At 41.6% G+C, this 16,441-nt stretch overlaps 2 protein-coding genes and 1 non-coding gene across 5 annotated transcripts in view; 2 read left to right on the top strand and 1 right to left on the bottom strand.

The window, feature by feature from the left end:
- The window catches only part of afdna (afadin, adherens junction formation factor a), a 106,845-nt gene extending 104,649 nt beyond the window's left edge, over positions 1 to 2,196 (top strand). The window contains exon 38 of the mRNA XM_040125959.1: positions 876 to 2,196. Coding sequence (XP_039981893.1) covers positions 876 to 1,032 — 157 coding nt within the window. The 3' untranslated portion in view covers positions 1,033 to 2,196. The remainder of the gene's footprint in view (positions 1 to 875) is intronic.
- A 1,879-nt stretch (positions 2,197 to 4,075) lies between these two features.
- trnal-cag lies at positions 4,076 to 4,158 on the top strand. The gene has a single exon. It is a non-coding gene; the product is annotated as a tRNA-Leu (tRNA).
- A 2,075-nt stretch (positions 4,159 to 6,233) lies between these two features.
- tdrd15 (tudor domain containing 15) lies at positions 6,234 to 16,382 on the bottom strand. 3 transcript variants are annotated; one of them, XM_040125001.1, is made up of 5 exons: positions 16,276 to 16,382; positions 15,191 to 15,263; positions 8,133 to 13,973; positions 7,385 to 7,551; positions 6,234 to 7,098 (listed from the first exon to the last, which is right to left on the bottom strand). In XM_040125001.1, exons 2-5 carry the CDS (start codon positions 15,220 to 15,222, stop codon positions 7,085 to 7,087), a joined length of 6,054 nt encoding a protein of 2,017 aa, XP_039980935.1. In that variant the 5' UTR covers positions 15,223 to 15,263; positions 16,276 to 16,382; the 3' UTR covers positions 6,234 to 7,084. The 3 variants fall into 3 exon arrangements, with proteins under 3 accessions (XP_039980935.1, XP_039980934.1, XP_039980936.1); XM_040125000.1 differs by lacking the exon at positions 16,276 to 16,382 and adding an exon at positions 16,138 to 16,240; XM_040125002.1 differs by lacking the exon at positions 16,276 to 16,382 and adding an exon at positions 16,138 to 16,235 and having other exon boundaries at positions 13,678 to 13,973.
- Positions 16,383 to 16,441: the final 59 nt, after the last annotated feature.

Genomic DNA, 16,441 nt, shown 5'->3' with positions numbered 1-16,441 from the left:
TAATGCGAAACCTGCGCCGGGGGACGTCAATCGAACTGCAACTTTAAAATGCCAAGCGATTAAACTTAACAACATTCAGTAGTTTTTTTTTTTTTTATTCCTTAGGTTTTCATTGAGCCGCTTCAGCTCCATCTATTATAAATTTTTTTATAGCTATGAGCAGCTCCTGCATTTCCTTGTTGCGTTGCATTGTGGGACGGTATCCATCAAGAGCACACATTTAAAAATGAAGGTGTGCACACTCACTTAACCTGCTCAGTTTGTGGTATGGATTCGGGACACAACCGTGATCACCAAAGTGTCAAGGTAGAGACGTCACAGGTTGGACCAAATCTCAACACACCAGCTCCGTATATTTCCAGGGTATCTGCAGGTCTTTATTTAATTCAACAAAAAGTCCTCAGTTTAATTTATAAAAGTCTTCAATATTTCCTCCTGCTTGCCATAGCAAGTCGTGTTAGTTATCAAATGCTTTCGTCATACGCCCAAAAAACTAAAGTAAAAGTGGGATTGGCGGGACAGTGGATTTCGCTGCAGGACGTGGTTCTGTCTGAAACTCATCATCTCCTGCTAGACAAGTGTCGACTTCAGCAAAAACTGATGTGAACTTAAAGGAAAGAATCATTTTAAATGTCTTTTCGCGTTGGGAGCATGTTGTGGTAATTTAATTAAATGTATCCTTGGGAATTCTTCCTACATGCTGCTGGGAAGCACCGAAACAATGTGACTTAGTAATGCTGTAGGCCACGTCTTCCATACTAGTTTTCCATGTGTTTTCCATGTAACTAAAAAGGTCTAACAAAGTCTTGGATTTAACCTCGGTGAACCCTGCAGAAACCGTGGGCTCTAACCCTCAACCTGTGCGTGTCTTGCAGTCAGGAGCAGGAGAACTCGATCCCCAGCGGCGCTCCGGAGAGTCTGACCTTCAAGGAGCGCCAGCGTCTCTTCTCTCAGGGGAAGGAGGTTTCCAACAAGGTCAAGGCTTCGCGCAAACTCACGGAGCTGGAGAACGAGCTCAACACCAAACAGTAGACCCGAGCCTTTCACCTCCCAGTGCCACCTCGACGCCAGCGTCACCACGGTAACGTTGAGGTGCTCCTGGGGGGAAGAAGAAGAAGAAGAAGAAAAAAAAAAAAAACAGGTCGAGAGAGCCGGCGCTCGCTTCCCTACCACTGACTGTCTCCTCCTGTTTGTGTTGTTTTCCCCTTTTTATTTTTTTATTTTAATCATCCGATAACTGGACCATTCACTATTTTGACGTAGCTATATCGTTGCAATAGGAGAGACATTTATGGCTTAAAAATTTCTTCCCCCCTCGTTAAGGTCTGTCAAAGATATATAATGATAAAGCACTGTAAAAAAGTTTTAATTATATCTAGTGAGAATTTGAGAATCACACGACAAAGGGGGGATATATTTTTGTTTGTAAAATGGTTTTGGGGGCAAGGGACGGAGAAAGGTTTCTTCTCATTTTAATTTTTTTTTTTTTTTTAAATAGCTTACTGAAATACGAACAATTTTACGGTGTTATTTTATGCTCTGTTTCTGCATCATGTTGTTTTCACACTTTTAATTCCTTCTTGCCAGCAGAAATGCCCGAGGTTGAGCTCCAGACCGGTCTTTATTTTTATTTTCTTGTTTTTTTTTTTTTTAAATTTAAATTCTCAGTGAGTGAAAACACTGTTATTTCATTCCGTAGCAAGAAAGCATGGGATTTTTTTTTTTTTTGTTTTTTCTTTTCTTTTGTGATGTTTTAGCTAAACTCTGAAAGATTCTCCAGAGGAGGATTGTACAGTCCAGAGAAGGATCTTTAAGTGCACAACATTACTGTAAATATTCGGGTCCACAACTGTCTCACTCTTTTACTACTGTAGAAACCTGCCAGGCTACTAAAAACTGCAAAACTAATGTGACGTAACAGCATTTTGGTGACAGAAAATCCAACAGGAAGTTTGGCCAAAACTGGACTGTCTCCCTGCTGCTCCTCACTGTCAGTGGAGTTAAAATTTTTAAATGTTTCGCCCCAACCTGAGGTGACTTTCATTTTACTTTCTTTTAAATCAAATAGTCTTTTTTTTTTTTTTTTTGCAGAGTTGTGTGAAATTAATTTGACTGGATTATAACCTAAATTCAAGCCGGAAAAATTAACTCCTTTCATTCACAGTGTGATTGATGCTGGTTTTCACAATAAAAAAAAGAAAAAAAGAAAAAAAAAGAAATGAACACTACTCTTCAAGTCCTTGCTCCTTTTGCTTTACAGATATTTATTTCAAACCTTGTGGGAAAAACCATACTTGCACAGAAACTTGTTTTTAATATTAAATATGTATCGGCAAACTGTGGAAGTGAGAAGTGGATTACATTTGGGACCTCTCGTACTGTGGAGGATGATCTGCGTTTTTCTGCATTAAAGACCAGGAAGGTTCTGTTTTTTCACACCAGCTGTAGTTGGAGGGGTCCGGATGCTTTTAACGACTGGAGTGACGGTGACAGAATTGTGACTGTACAAATACCTATATATATACACACACACAATTTCCATAATCATATTCACCACCGCTGCTGCTCTGCCGATGTAGAAAAGGAACGCACTTCAAACCCCAGCGTGCCCCCCCCCCAGTATAAAAAACAAAAAAAAACAAAAAAGAAAACAAAACCAAACCTAAAAATAGTGGTGTTTCAAATGTTATCTCCCTTCTGCAGTTTGTTTGAGTGACTCCATCCTGTGTGTGGATTTATTTTTATTTTTTCGCTACAGGAGCCTGACACTAAAACAGATTCCACATGAGATAAGATGCTGTTATAAAAGCTGACCTGTAAAAACACTACAGATGTGCCCCCCCCACCCACCACCACAACCACAACCACAACAACCACAATTCCTTTTTAGGTTTCAAAATAAACTGAATCATTTAAATGGTTTCATGTTTAGCCTTTTGTAAATCATTAATAAATACAGATTTTTCAACAGTGCAGGCTGGAAGTGTGGTCTTTTTTTTCCCCCCATGTGGCCTGTGCAGGGCTAATCTGAGCTTTATTTTGGGGTATTGATGATTTCATGCAGAAGCTATGAACTAAATTGATTTAAGTGGGACTCATTGCATCTGCAAGCAGGCAGTCAGGGGATCCTGATAACTAAGTACAATGGTTGGCTAATTCTTTTGTACTTTTTAAGTAGAATTTCAATGCAGGACTTTTACTCTGATTATTAATAATAATATTATAATGTGACTTATACTGAAGCACAAAGTAGCAATCAAAAGGAAATCAATAGTCAATTAATTGTTCCAGTCATTTTTCAAGAAAAAAAAAATGGAAAACGTTTTCTGGTCCCAGCTTCTAAAATGTGACATTTTGTTTATTTTCGCGGTCACGTGACATTAATTTGAATACCTTTAAGGTTTTGGACTGTTTTACGTTGTTTTGTTTTTTTTGGTGGCATTTTATAGACTGAACGACTACGTGAGGAGACAATCGGCAGAACAACCGAGGACCAAAATGACCCGTTAGCTGCGGCACCAAGCTGTTACAACCTAACGCGGTTTGTGAGGGTTCAACCTATCAATCAAACATCATTGAGCCAATTCCGCGGCGTACGTGACGTTTTCTTTTACGCATCGTCGGTTGACAAAAAACAAAAAGCGCCGACGTGACGTCCATATATCGATATAGTGTCTTTTTTTTTTTTTAAACGCATTTTTAAAACACTTTTACCGACCGTTGACCCGGAAGTGAACAACCCGACGCGCTGCTGCGCAAGACGTCGCGGGAGCTTTTCAGAACTACACGCATCGACGTTCGTTTTGGATTTGTAGTCCAAACGTGAACGCGGCCTTCCGTAACGCTCCAGGGAGAATCGACACGGCGGTATATAGGCGCAACGTCAACACCCGCTTCGAGGTCTTCTCCCCCGGGATTGAGAACCCGACGTCGCCCGCCCCCCCCCGCAACGTTACGACGTTGCCGTTCCACTCGAGTTGAAAATTCAAAGTAAAACCGGAGAACATCGTTCAGCTGACGCGCAGGCGCGTCGACAACTGTCTAATTAGCGCGGCGTGACCCGCTTCCCGCAGGTGTCAGGATGGCCGAGCGGTCTAAGGCGCTGCGTTCAGGTCGCAGTCTCCCCTGGAGGCGTGGGTTCGAATCCCACTTCTGACAGTAACTTTTTTTTTTTAAAACTTCGATTACGCTAAAACACACAAACTGAACAACGGTTTTAGTACCGGAAAGATTTGTGAAAACGGAAAGGAGCGGGATTTTGGTTTCAGATCTCTGAATGAGGGATGGTGGCTCCTACCCTTCAGAACTGGGCTTAATTTCATTTTACTAAAGTTAAAATTAAATTATTAATTAAATAATCGAGATTTATTGATAATTTTCTTCAGTTATCTACTTCTTCATTATATACACATGTATTCATACACTTAGTAGGCAGTTTATTAGGTACACCTGGCTGAAACTAATGCAGTCTAATGCAGCAGTCCTGCCATAGTTCATGAAGGTTGTGATGATCCGTTTTTGTTGTTTCGGAGAGCTGCTGATTCAACTGTACGATCATTTTGGATGGATTCTGGATGTAGTCGCTGATGCGGTTCGACCGTATTGTGTTATTCTAACGGGGATTTTTATTATTTTGTCCACCCTGTTCATACCAGTGTGGCTGAGCTAAATAAAAGAAACACGTCCCTATATAGGCCAGTACAGTTCAACAGTAACACAAACTACAGCCTCCAAAAATGACCATAAAGTTAAACCCGTTTTAACCATTATAACCTTCATGAAGGTTTGATCTGCTGTATTAGACTACATTACTTTTTGCTAAGTGTACCTGATAAGCTGGGTGTAAAAACACAGTTGTATGAAATAGTTCGAAAACCCTGAGCAAATTAGATATTTTGTTGATTTTCGAAATGAAAATACATAAATACAACCACTGCAGTAAAGAGAAAAAACAAATGAGCTTCAGATCTGAATGCACTGTTACTTTTTATTTCATGAATTTGAAAAAAAAATTTAATTGTGCAAAGGTTTGGGCAGTCGTTATTTAGTAAACCCCACGTTGCCAACTGTTGGGAGGGTGGAAATATTCTGCTCTGGGGTTATGTGGCAGCCGGTGCCACAGGAAACATTGCACAGACGGTTTCTACCAAGTATCAGCAGATTCTGGCTGCAAATGTGATGCGGTCAGTCCAGAAGGTGAAACTAAGAAGAGGCTGGCTTCTACAACAGGACAATGAGTCAAAGCAGACCTCAAAAACCAACAGGAACTACTTCCAAGAGCCACAAGTCCCCCGAACTCAACATCACTGAAAATCTGTGGGTAGAGAGTGGGCGAAAGACTCCTAAATCAAGAATAGAAAGGCTCTTAGCTGGCTACAAAAAAAAAGACATTTGCAAGCTGTGATATCTGCCAAAAGTGGGGTTACTAAGCAAGGACTTAGTAGGTTGCCCAAACTTCTGAACAGGCCACGGTGACTGTGTAGTTTGTTTCTATTTTTTCAGTACATGAAATGAAAAGTAAGAGCGCATTAGCATTCGTAGAAAGGCTCGTTTTTTAATGCCTCATTTTATTAATGCTGCAGGGGTCGTATTTACTTGTTTCCACTCCAAAAATCACCATAATATGGAATTTACCCAATGAGGTGTTAATTCAGTTACATGTTCTGAGGGTGCTGTCCCCGACTCTATAATACTGAGACACATTTCTAATATTCATGCCCACGTTGGGCAGATAAATTAGAAACAACTTTCAATATAATGTAGTCCAGTGCAACAACACGTCTAACTGTGACCTCTGTATTAAACATCTGACCTTTGACCCGAAACGTCCTTCCTTATAATATTTGTATGAAAGACACTGGTGAGGGACTGGTCCTCACAGAAGAACCTCGAAGAGCACTGAGCGCACAACTCTTAGATAAATAGACCTCACGTTATACTGTTTAAATGGTGAGGGATGCGTGATGTAGTGTCCAGCACCATTTCCAGATACAAGGCCGATCATTCACGGCTCAATGACGCCATCCAGTGGCGAACCACGAGCTGTAATTTGTGTGCAGGTCACCTCAGGAATTTGCTCTTAAAGTATGTGTCAGTTTTAGCAATTTTCCTGTGCTGGAGTTGCTTTTTACAGAGGCACGAGTGATATTACTCTCTGTGTTTCACTTTTCCCACACCACTGATGACCCTCTGTGCCACGTCTAGCTAAGAGGAAAAAATGTGTGACATCACAATGCGTATCAGTAAGGATTTATTCTTGCACCCGAAAAGGCTTCACTGCATTCAACTCAAATGATGTGTTCAGCAGAAGAGAGTCATTGTAAAACGTTCAAACCCAGCTTTCAAAATATGTGAACTGTTCACTAACTTATGCTTCTTATGCATTTACTCATGGAGTTAGTAACTGGATACATTTATTTGTTCATCCGGAAAAATAATTTCTTGTCAAATTTCAGTGAAACTCAAAGTTAACAAATAAGACCTAAATGCGGAATTTAAACTTAAACGAATGTCTCCTCGGCTACATTATGTTTAGTTCTAATCATTAAACTATTTTTTTTTTTTAACATAAAGCACTGTTAGAACAGTTTAGAATGGATACACAAAATGAATTTAACTTTCAAAATATGTACCTTATCAATGTAAAGACCCTGTATGAAGAAAACAGCTCTTTTCAATCTTATTAAGAGAAAATTATCAAACTATCTGAAATTATCTGAACTGTTCACTAACACGAATTACTTGTGGATTTAAGGAAAATAACATGGTGCTGCTCACGTAAAAAAATCTTCAAAAGTGCTCAAACTAAGTCGACAAAACTAAACATGAGTTTCCCCGTAAACAAATACAGCTAAGTCTTGACAATAACATTTTAATGTGAATTAAAGGTAGTGGTGGTAATTTGAAGGTAGGTTAATGTGGTTCTAGAGCAGCACTCGCCCTCAAAATGCTGGGGGGCGTTAAACATTTAACCAAAACAACCCACAAGTAGTGTACGTCACTTGTCATAATGCGACGCTGGGCACCCCGGAAACAACGCCTCGCTGGTCATTCTAGCCACAGGACTGAACCGCTGTGGTTGCCTTCACATCAGGAAACCTGTAACAGAAGAAGACAAGAAAAAGTGAGCGGACTGTACGCTTTCCAAATCACACGTTGGTGTTTTAGGTTGATGAACACATTATTCTAACTTTCAGCCACCATGTGGTTCCAGTTCAGTTCACTATGGTATTTTCTCTTCCTAATTTGTCAATATTTCTCTATACATAATGCGGTTCAGATAATGGATTATTTTTTAAATTCTCTGGTGTGTTGGTTCATGTCATCATACAACCTTTCCCTCTCCGCCAATACACAAAATGTGTTAAAAATACATTTTTCTCACATCGACTTGATCTAGACAAAGCGCTGTGTGGCATCCTCCCCTCGGCTTCCCCAGTGGCCTCAGCAGAGAGATCTGACTTCCCATCAGAGCCTTCATCTTCCTGGCCACACTCTTCCTCACTGTCGGGGCCTTGAGGAGGGGCTTTTTGGGGGATCTGTTCCTGGAACCTGAATGTATCAGAAACAAGGTGAGGTTTTATGTATTTAACTTGAATTGTTGTACACAGTTTTCTTTTCCCTGTCCTGGCAGCAGGACAGGGAAATTATTTTTTTTTCCTGCTGCAAGAAGTGATTGTTAAGATTTACAGTTAATATGGTGATGGTGAGGACAGAATATGCATTTGGCTCAGAATGTGTTTTTGGTAATATAAACCAGAGAAATGAATGGAGGGAAAAATGCAAACGAACTACTGGTCATGCTGTGTAGCAGCCTTTGCAATAATCAAAACAATTTAACTCTCAAACTACAAAATGTTGGCGATGTGAATATTTAAGATTTTCAATAAGATATTATTGTAATTTTTAATCTGATTTATTTTTCTATTGAAAATTAATAAATACTTGCAATGACTACTGACAAATAAAATTAGTTTTTCATTTCATACTGCCTTGCTTAATAATCTAAAAAAATTGTGTGGTGTATAGAATATAAATTCAAAGTAATTGTTAATAAAGAAATAAAAGGCTGACTGAAAACTACTTCCATAGAATGTATTAAAAGATGTGAAAACAGATTGACTGAAGCACACCTGAGTCCTAGCATGACGTTTATATAATTGGCATGTCCAGCATCCACCAGCTCCTTGGCAACATGGACGCCATCTGCCACAATGTCCACCCTCCAGTGTGTGTTTGACACAAACTCTCTGAAGAAGATCTGGAGGTTTTTCCGGTACAAACGTTGCTGGAAGAAGACCGTCGCCTCATCGGTCCACTGTTCGTTCACTCCAACTGGCTTCACTCCTCGCAGAATGCATGGGTACGTCACTTTTGGAAGTTTCATTAGCTCCTCCGGAAGCCTCTTCAGCTTGGAGTGGTCTTTGTGTGGCATGAATTCGTAATGGCCGTAATCCACCAGGTTTAGGTCCACAGTGGTGTCGGCATGCACGATTTCAGACCTGCACCACTTGTTCTTGGAGTCTGATTTTAACAGGCAGCAGGTGCCAGGGATGAGGTGGGCTTCGGGGAGAGGAGACATCTGCCCAGGGAGGTCGTCCAATATGATGGACATTTTGTTCATGATAAGAAGCAAGTCTTCAAGAACAACGCAGAACTCAAAGGGAGTTGTCACTGCAGCGGCAAAGCCAGGGTATACTTTGTCTATATCAACAGGAGCAAAGGCAAGTTGCTGGGGAGTGCTTGTGTCCAAGTTGGGTTCTTCCACTTCAGCCTCGTTTTGGGTTTCAGCATGTGACGGGATCATCCTTTCATTTTGCTGTAGTGATGTTGTGATTTTACGAATGAGGAATAGTCCATTCATAACTATTTCAACCATCCAAAGGTTATGAGCTTCTGAATAACGCACAAACACCAAGTTGACTTCTTTGCCTATCATTGGTTTGAGAGTTTCACTCCACAGTTTGTGAGCACTCTGTCCCTCACTGAGCCCAAGGCAGTTTATCTTGCACAGCACTGCAAGGTATGGGATTTTTGTCAGGTCGCCACACTGTTGTCGGATCGAGCCACTTTGAATTTCTTCTGTTATTCCATGATCCACCAGGAGGACCTTGCATTTTTCCCCTCCAACATGTCGAACAACAGCCCTCTGCCACTTGTTGTCTGTGTGTACCTGAACTAAGCACTTGAGGCCTTGTTTGACATCCTCTTTAACCACCATCTTGCATTTGTAAAGGTTGTCAGCTATGCGGTTTTCCAATGCAGCAAGCAGGTAACCGGTCCTAGCTAGTCTGACATAAAAATCCCCATTACTCTGGACTGACAGAACTTTTCCATCTTCCCTTGCTTTAGCTTGAATAATCGGAGGCATGAATGCATCAGCATGATCTCTCATCGCTTTGAGAGAGGATGTGGCTGTTTGCCTCTGATTTTTCTTTGAATCTCTCTTGTTTGTCGTGGGCCTCCTTCTATGGAGCCTGCAAGTTTTTACATTCAGTTTGGTTGACAGTTTGACAGCTGGTGTTTTCAGCATGTTTTCAGCATTTTCACCTTCAGCAATAGGCATCATCCTTTCAGATTTAGTTGTTTCATTCTCGCTCATTTCTATTCTGAGGTTGCTCTGTTCACAGGATCTCACTTTCTCCTCTAATTCAGTTGATCTCGCAGGAGCATCCTCTTCTTTTTCTTTTATGGTATTGCTTTCAACAACTACTTCAAGTACTTCTGGAAGACCAACTGCTCCATCAATAATCTCAACCTTGACTTCCCAATGAGTTCCATATTGACGGACAAAGTCAACCATGAAAGGCCTCTCTGTTACAGCACCAGTGAAAGAAGCCTCATTTTCATAGGTGCTTGTGTCCAACAGGGAGCATAATATGCTAAATCTTGGTTGAGAGAGATACTCCTTTGGAATTAAGCGGATATTCTCCTTCCTCACGACTGCTGAGTTTCCATAGTCGACAAACTCAACTTTGAAGCAAGAACGCCCTTCATAGTCCTTCACAACAGAACGATAGAGAGCACCATCCTCCTCATACTCAGCCAGAACAAGGTCACCGATTCTCAAAGATGTGGTAGTCTTCAAGGAATTTCTTAAGATACTTGAATTGAGATCTTCACCCATTTTCAAGATGGCAGGTTCATCCTCGGACAGCTGAAGAAAAAAGCTGTTGACCGAGTCGATATGGGAGACGAAACACTGCACCCTGAGGCCTGCACTCACTCTCTTGTCAGGCAAACACGAGAGCTGAGGGATGTCTGTTTTGTTTGTGTGTTGAGGTTGTTTTGACTTTGTGTTTGTATCCCGATACTCTCTTTGCTGTTTTACTTGAGAGTTTTTCCAAGGTTGTACACGGACACAGCTCTTTGTTTTGTCCTCATTTTGTTTTATTTTTGTGTTCTTCTTCTGAACTTTCCCATGAATATAGTTTTTTGTGTTTTCTTTCTCTGTTGGGGGTGCATTCCAAATTTGAGTAGTTCTATGGGGATTCAATGAGGGAGAATTTGAAGACTGCCCTTTACGTCTACTCTTGCACTTGACTGAGGTCTTTGTTTTTCCCGTGTGGAGAGATTTATGTTTTGTCTTTCTGCAGCTTGTGTCAAAACTAACAACTGTCTTTGGTTTAGGTGAAAAACTGAAAATTAGCTCCTTTACCTTTTCATTGATGTTAACATCTCCATCAAACAGCTCAACGTCAAATGAACCATCTTCGCTCTTTCCAAGTATGACTGCTTTCACTTGCTTGTTGAGGACAGCTCTATCAAGCCATTCCTTGACATCTGCATAGAGCTCCTTGTTGGACACTGAAGCAAGGCAACATTTCAAAGCCTGCATGGGTGTGTACAACAAATCGGCTGAGTCTCTGGGAATGAACATGATGTGGGTTTTCTCAGATATGTTGGTGTTTCCATAATCCACAAAAAATACACTGAGATGCAGAGGCGACTGAACAGGATGTGCCAAGCCTCTGTACCATTTGCCATCAAAGTATTTTGCCAGGCAAAGCTTCCTCACAACTGCTGTTGTACTGGCTTGCATCATTTTCTCCCTCTCCTCCAAGATATTCTTTTCGAGCTCTTCAATGATTTCAGTGTTTCTCTCTAGTTGGCAGTAGACCTCCCACTGACTGCTTACGTGAGTCACGTACACATGTTCTTCATTTCCAAGACTTAGATCATATGAAGAGTAGACAAAAGACACTGGTGACACTGTTGACAGTTGCTTTGTTAAGACTGTTGCTTTTCTTGCCATGCCCTGTTCCATGAGCCAATTTGTTATGCTCTGTTGGGTTTGGGTGTTGTAGAGGTCAACAACATTGCAGAGCCCTTTGTTTTTCACATTCAGTTGAGAGACAACTTTACATCTCAAACTGCTATTGCTGTTGAGGACAAAATCTTTCACAGACTTACACGAGTCCGGACTCCAGTCCCCACAGTTTTTGGAGTCAAGAGGTTCAATCAGGTTGGAAAAACAGCATCTTAAAGCTTGTCCTTCCAAATAAACATATTCGGGCATTATTGCCTGAAGATTATGCTCCTTGATTTGGATGGTAAAGCCATAGTCAATCAACATCACTCTGGCATGACCTTTCTGTTTTTCTGTGATGAAGGCCCTGTACCATCTTCCATCTAGAGGTGACTTGGCGACACAACATTTAACCCCTGACTGGAGGGGGATTGTGTTAGTTGAGTAATATTGCTGAACTTTATCCATCAGTTCTTCCAAAGCTGGAACCTTATCTTGAGGCTGGCACCAGAAATCTGATGGAGAGTTGATGTAAGAGCATTGCACTGCAAACTCACACCCTGGCTTGATGCTTAAAGCTTTGAAGCTGGCAGGGGCTTGAGCCTTGTTGATTTCATTTTTGCTTGTGTTCTCTTCCTCCTCATAATGATCACATTTCTCTGTATTCTCATTGATGTCTGATGTCACAGTATATCTTGGGAACCTTGTTTTTTCTGTCACATCTGAGTTTTTTTGGCCTACAGGCCCTGTGGAAATGTTGTTCCAGCATTCAACTTGTTTGGAAGAGATCAGGAGATCAGCGATACTCTTATTGCTGTCACTCCCCATCTCATAGAGTTCAACAACAAATTTGTTTTGTCTGATGTGGACAACATGGACTAGCAGGGCTTTGTTTGAGACAGCTCGCCTGAAAAAGTCAGAGCTGGCACTGGTCCAGACTTCATCTAAAGGAAAAACATTAACAAGAGTACAACAAAAGGCAAAAGCTGATTTGCTGGCAAATGCCTCTGGTATGTTCTTGATCAACATGTTTGGCACTTTCTCAATGTTCCCAAAATCGATAAAAAGAACTTCAGCTCCATGCTCAAGAGTGTCTGTCACTACACCCCTGTAGAAATGCATGTCTTCCTCATAAACTGCACAGCAGAGTGTCCCCCGCTCGGGATTCAACAGTACGTCTTCGTCCAGGTTCATTTGACTGAAGTGATCTGTCATATTTGTCATCATTTCTTTAAACTCATCATTACGTTTTTGTGTTCTGATCCAGAAGTGGTTTGGATTCTGTACATACTCGACATACGCAACAAAGACAGTGTCTACCTGCACCTCTTCTGCTTCCAGTGTTTTACCGAATGCTTTGGCCATGATTGTCTCATAGTACAAATAGCCACCCTGAGGTGACAATTCTTTTGTCTCAAAAACTGACTCAACTTCCATTCTGGGAAGCTCTTGAAGGGGCTTCGGTTCCTTCACATGATTATCTTCAGCACCAATCAATATGATGGAGTACAGATGCTTTTCTTCATCAAAACTACTGATCTCCATATCCAACACTCCTCCAAGCAAGCCTGCCTGGAGGAAACTCAACTGCTGAGTTTTGTTCGCCTCATCCTGCTCACTCCGCAAAGAGAGCGAGCATGGAAATGCCATGATGGGCGTTGAACAGAGATCAGGTGGCAACCTTTGGATGTTCTCGACTTTAACAGATTCAAAGAATCCATAATCAATGAACAAAACTCTAACTTGAGAGTTCATGGGGAGAAACTGCACAAAGCTTCTGTACCATTTCCCATCTTTGCTTTTAACTGAACACAGTAAACCCAGATTTTCTGGAGTCTTCTGATTGTGTTCTTTGGTTCTGTACTCACAAACTGCAGCCAGCTTCTTTGACATTTCCCAAAGATCTGTTTCCGCACTGGCCATCTGACAGAAAAACAGGCCGGCGTTGACTGCAGCAGTTACTCGCACTTTAGCACGTGTCCCACAACTCAATCTAGGCCCAAAGAATGACAGAACGTGTTTGTATCCCTGCAAACTGCATGGTTTGAAGCAAAACTCTTGTCCCCTTGGCTTTTCAATGAGTAAGTCAGGAACTGGCTCTACATTTTGTTTGAGTGGTACATCTGTGAGCATCTCAACCAAGAGGAGGAAGGTATCTGTGTCCACATGCCTCCCAAACCCATGTCTAACAAGGTCGTTGTTGATATCAGGGGCTTCCAATACGAGGACTTTGTGGGGAAGAAGGGCTTGAATGTAACCTGTGACATTTCTTCCGAACAGGCTGGAGAAGTATTCCTCCACTACAGAATAAGAACAACCTGGAAGCAGCAACACATTTGCAAGAAAGCCGCAAACTATTTTTGGAGGTAGAATGAACAGGTCGTTTGAACAGGAGGATATGTGGGTGATGTCGACACTCAAGACATTACCTTGATCTATGAGGAAAACATCAATCAAGTCCTCTTTTCGGTTCTGAACTCTTCCTCTGTACCAGCGGGCTGAAGCCAAATCTTCTACAAGGCAAAACTCTCCAATATCCACTGCAGCTTTTGTTTTTGGTATGTTCTGTATTTCTCCCTGCAAGATGTTATAGTCCAGATCGCAAATGGTAAGGTACTGTCCCTGAAAGTGAATAAGGGTGGCTTCAGGGTTCCAGTCCAAGTGAGTTAACTTGAGGTCCACTGGCCAAAGGGCGCATGGTGCTGATAGACCAGAATCCTGAGACCTGCAAACGAAAGTGTCTTACATTGTTATCCTTCAAAAAGTGTCAATTATTTGGCAAGTGTAGGGCTTCATTCATTTAAGCATCAGGAGCTGTCCTTTGTAAGACCTATTACAGAGCCTGGTACGTGTAGCAAAATGAAGCCCATGCTGTGTCTGAAAAAACTCTCTCATTCACTACTCCCAATATAACTGACACTCAGTAGTTGAGCTGCAACGATTACTTGATTAGTCAACGGCTTTAACTAAGAATTATTTTCATTATCGATTAATCTGGCAGATATTTTCTCGATTCATCGTTTGGTATGTAAAACATCAGAAAACAGTGAAATAATGGCAAATAATCTTTTCTTGGCCAACTAATCGGTTCATCTTTGCAGCTCTAAATTGGTCGATCGACACAAAATTAATCAGCAACTATTTCAAGCTTTTGAATTCTGAGAATTTCATGCTTTTCTTTGTCATATATGATTGTACACTGAGAATCTCTTGGTTTTGAATTGTTGGTCGAACATAGCCCGAGCTGTGAACACAGCTCCTTGAGCTGTGGTAAATTACAATGAAATTCCTCACGGTTTTCTGAAATTTCTGAAATCAAAAAATGTATAAAATAATCCTCAGATGAACCAGTAATGAAGGTAATCGTTAGTAGCAGCCGTACTCAGTTGTTTACCCTACAGTGAGCAGTAAATTGAGATTTCAGAGACCTATGAATCATAAATGTTGTTGGCATCATCACAGGTGTGGAGGTACAAAAAAATGTGATGAATTGCAACAGTACTTTTTTTCTGTTTTTGTTTTTTTTTTTTTTCTATTCCATTTTAGGAATTTTTGAGGCCACTATGTAGTGCATATATTTTCCACTCAGAATTTGGACACTCAAATAAAATATCGGACAGTAAACATAGTGTACTTTATAATAAATAGGCAGTTATTCCAGACACAGCCCCCAGTATGAGCTCCATGCCTCTCTTTTGTGTACTCTAAAAGTTCGTTAGCATTAATACCAAAATAACATTTGTTGTTTTATCTACAGTAATTTTTTTCTTATCAAAAATTCCACTGCGCTAAAGCATATTAAACTAAACACTTATATAAAAATCTGCAGAGTAAATACATAAATAATAACTGCGTGCGATAGCTTACCTAAAACTGAAAAATGACGAAGGATGGGCCTTAACACGAAACACTACAGTGACACATCAGAAGTGTTTTACTTACTTCTGATGTTCAGAGCCCAGCACCGACTGCATGGCAGCGGCAGCATCAGCAGCGGTCACAACCCGGACACAACCTGAGAGTGAAATAGCTGGAGATGAGTGAAATGTGCTCACTCATCGTTTAAATAGCACAAGCACAAAACCGGCACGGAATTTACTAAACCTGTATAACCCTGAACTAGGCAAGGCTTAAAATGAACTAATTATTTTTTTCTTGTCTTTTTTTTCCTGTTTTATCTTTTGTGGGGAAGTTTTGAAGGATGTTTTTTGAGGGTCTAGGGGTGGAGGGTGTCAACGCTTGAACCGATTATTAATTATCAAGCCCTCTGGAGGCAAAATTTGTGATCTGTGATTTTGGGCCATATAAATAAAACTGACTTTACACAATGCCGGCAGCTCGGCGAAAGCAGAACGATTTGTGGTCCGGGGACAGATTATGATTTCAAAGGCTGTTTTGACAGCAAAGGGAGGCCCTGCCCGGTATCATTATTATCATGGCGTTCCTAATAAAAGTGCTCGGTGAGTGAATGTAGGTACTCGTGAATGTAGGTACTCTAGCTAACGTTAGCTTAGGTCTGCTGGATGGAGATGGTTCGGTTTTACATGAGGCCAAAAGTTAAATTTCCAAGGTGGAAATCTGACGAATCGTCGTTTCCCTAAACCCACGGGGTTCAAGGGGGGCGTAACTGGACTATCTGGAAGGGATTCGGCAGCCTGTTTTTCCTTGGCGGTGTAAGAAAGATGAAATCTAACAGTTACCGGAGCTAACATTGACGCTAGCTATGCTAACTATGCTAACTTCGTGGCTCGGTGTAACGGTCGGTCTCCATCACCGTTATGTTTTTTTTTTTTGTTTTTTAAATCTCGGTTTAACCCCCAGTAACCGGGTGCACCGCACACATTTCGGACCGCGGAAACCGGTCTCGCACGCCTTCCATGTTATCCCACCTTTTGTACCGCCTCATGCGTGAAGCGACCCGTCGGGCGACCCGGGGTGCTCGCAGCCCCGCGGCGCCCGCAGGGTTGCCAGGTTTGCGTGTCGAGAGCAGCCCACAACCCAGCCCAGTGCCAGAGCCCAAAACATGCCTCTGTCGAACCATACGCGCTGCTTTTACAGTCCAACGGCAGGGCTGTCGTCGCCAAGTCCACAAAGTAACCCCGTAAGCGGTTGGTGTGCCAGCGTTGAGAGCAGTTCTCTCACCTGGGTCCTAAATTGGCCGCTGCGCACTTAGATACAGTCTATTATTGTGAA

This window comes from Xiphias gladius, chromosome 4 (assembly GCF_016859285.1).
Source record: "Xiphias gladius isolate SHS-SW01 ecotype Sanya breed wild chromosome 4, ASM1685928v1, whole genome shotgun sequence".
Taxonomy (NCBI): domain Eukaryota; kingdom Metazoa; phylum Chordata; class Actinopteri; order Istiophoriformes; family Xiphiidae; genus Xiphias; species Xiphias gladius.
The sequence above is the reverse complement of the archived record's forward strand: the minus strand, read 5'-3'. Positions and strand labels throughout refer to the sequence as shown.

Bases quoted from the DNA above. Each gene is read 5' to 3' on its own strand.
- tdrd15 (XM_040125001.1), bottom strand. From the start codon at position 15,222: ATGCAGTCGGTGCTGGGCTCTGAACATCAGAA. The intron at 13,974-15,190 runs GTAAGTAAAACA...TTTCGTTTGCAG, and splicing joins CTGGGCTCTGAACATCAGAA to GTCTCAGGATTCTGGTCTAT. The intron at 7,552-8,132 runs GTGTGCTTCAGT...TGATACATTCAG, and splicing joins AACGTCATGCTAGGACTCAG to GTTCCAGGAACAGATCCCCC.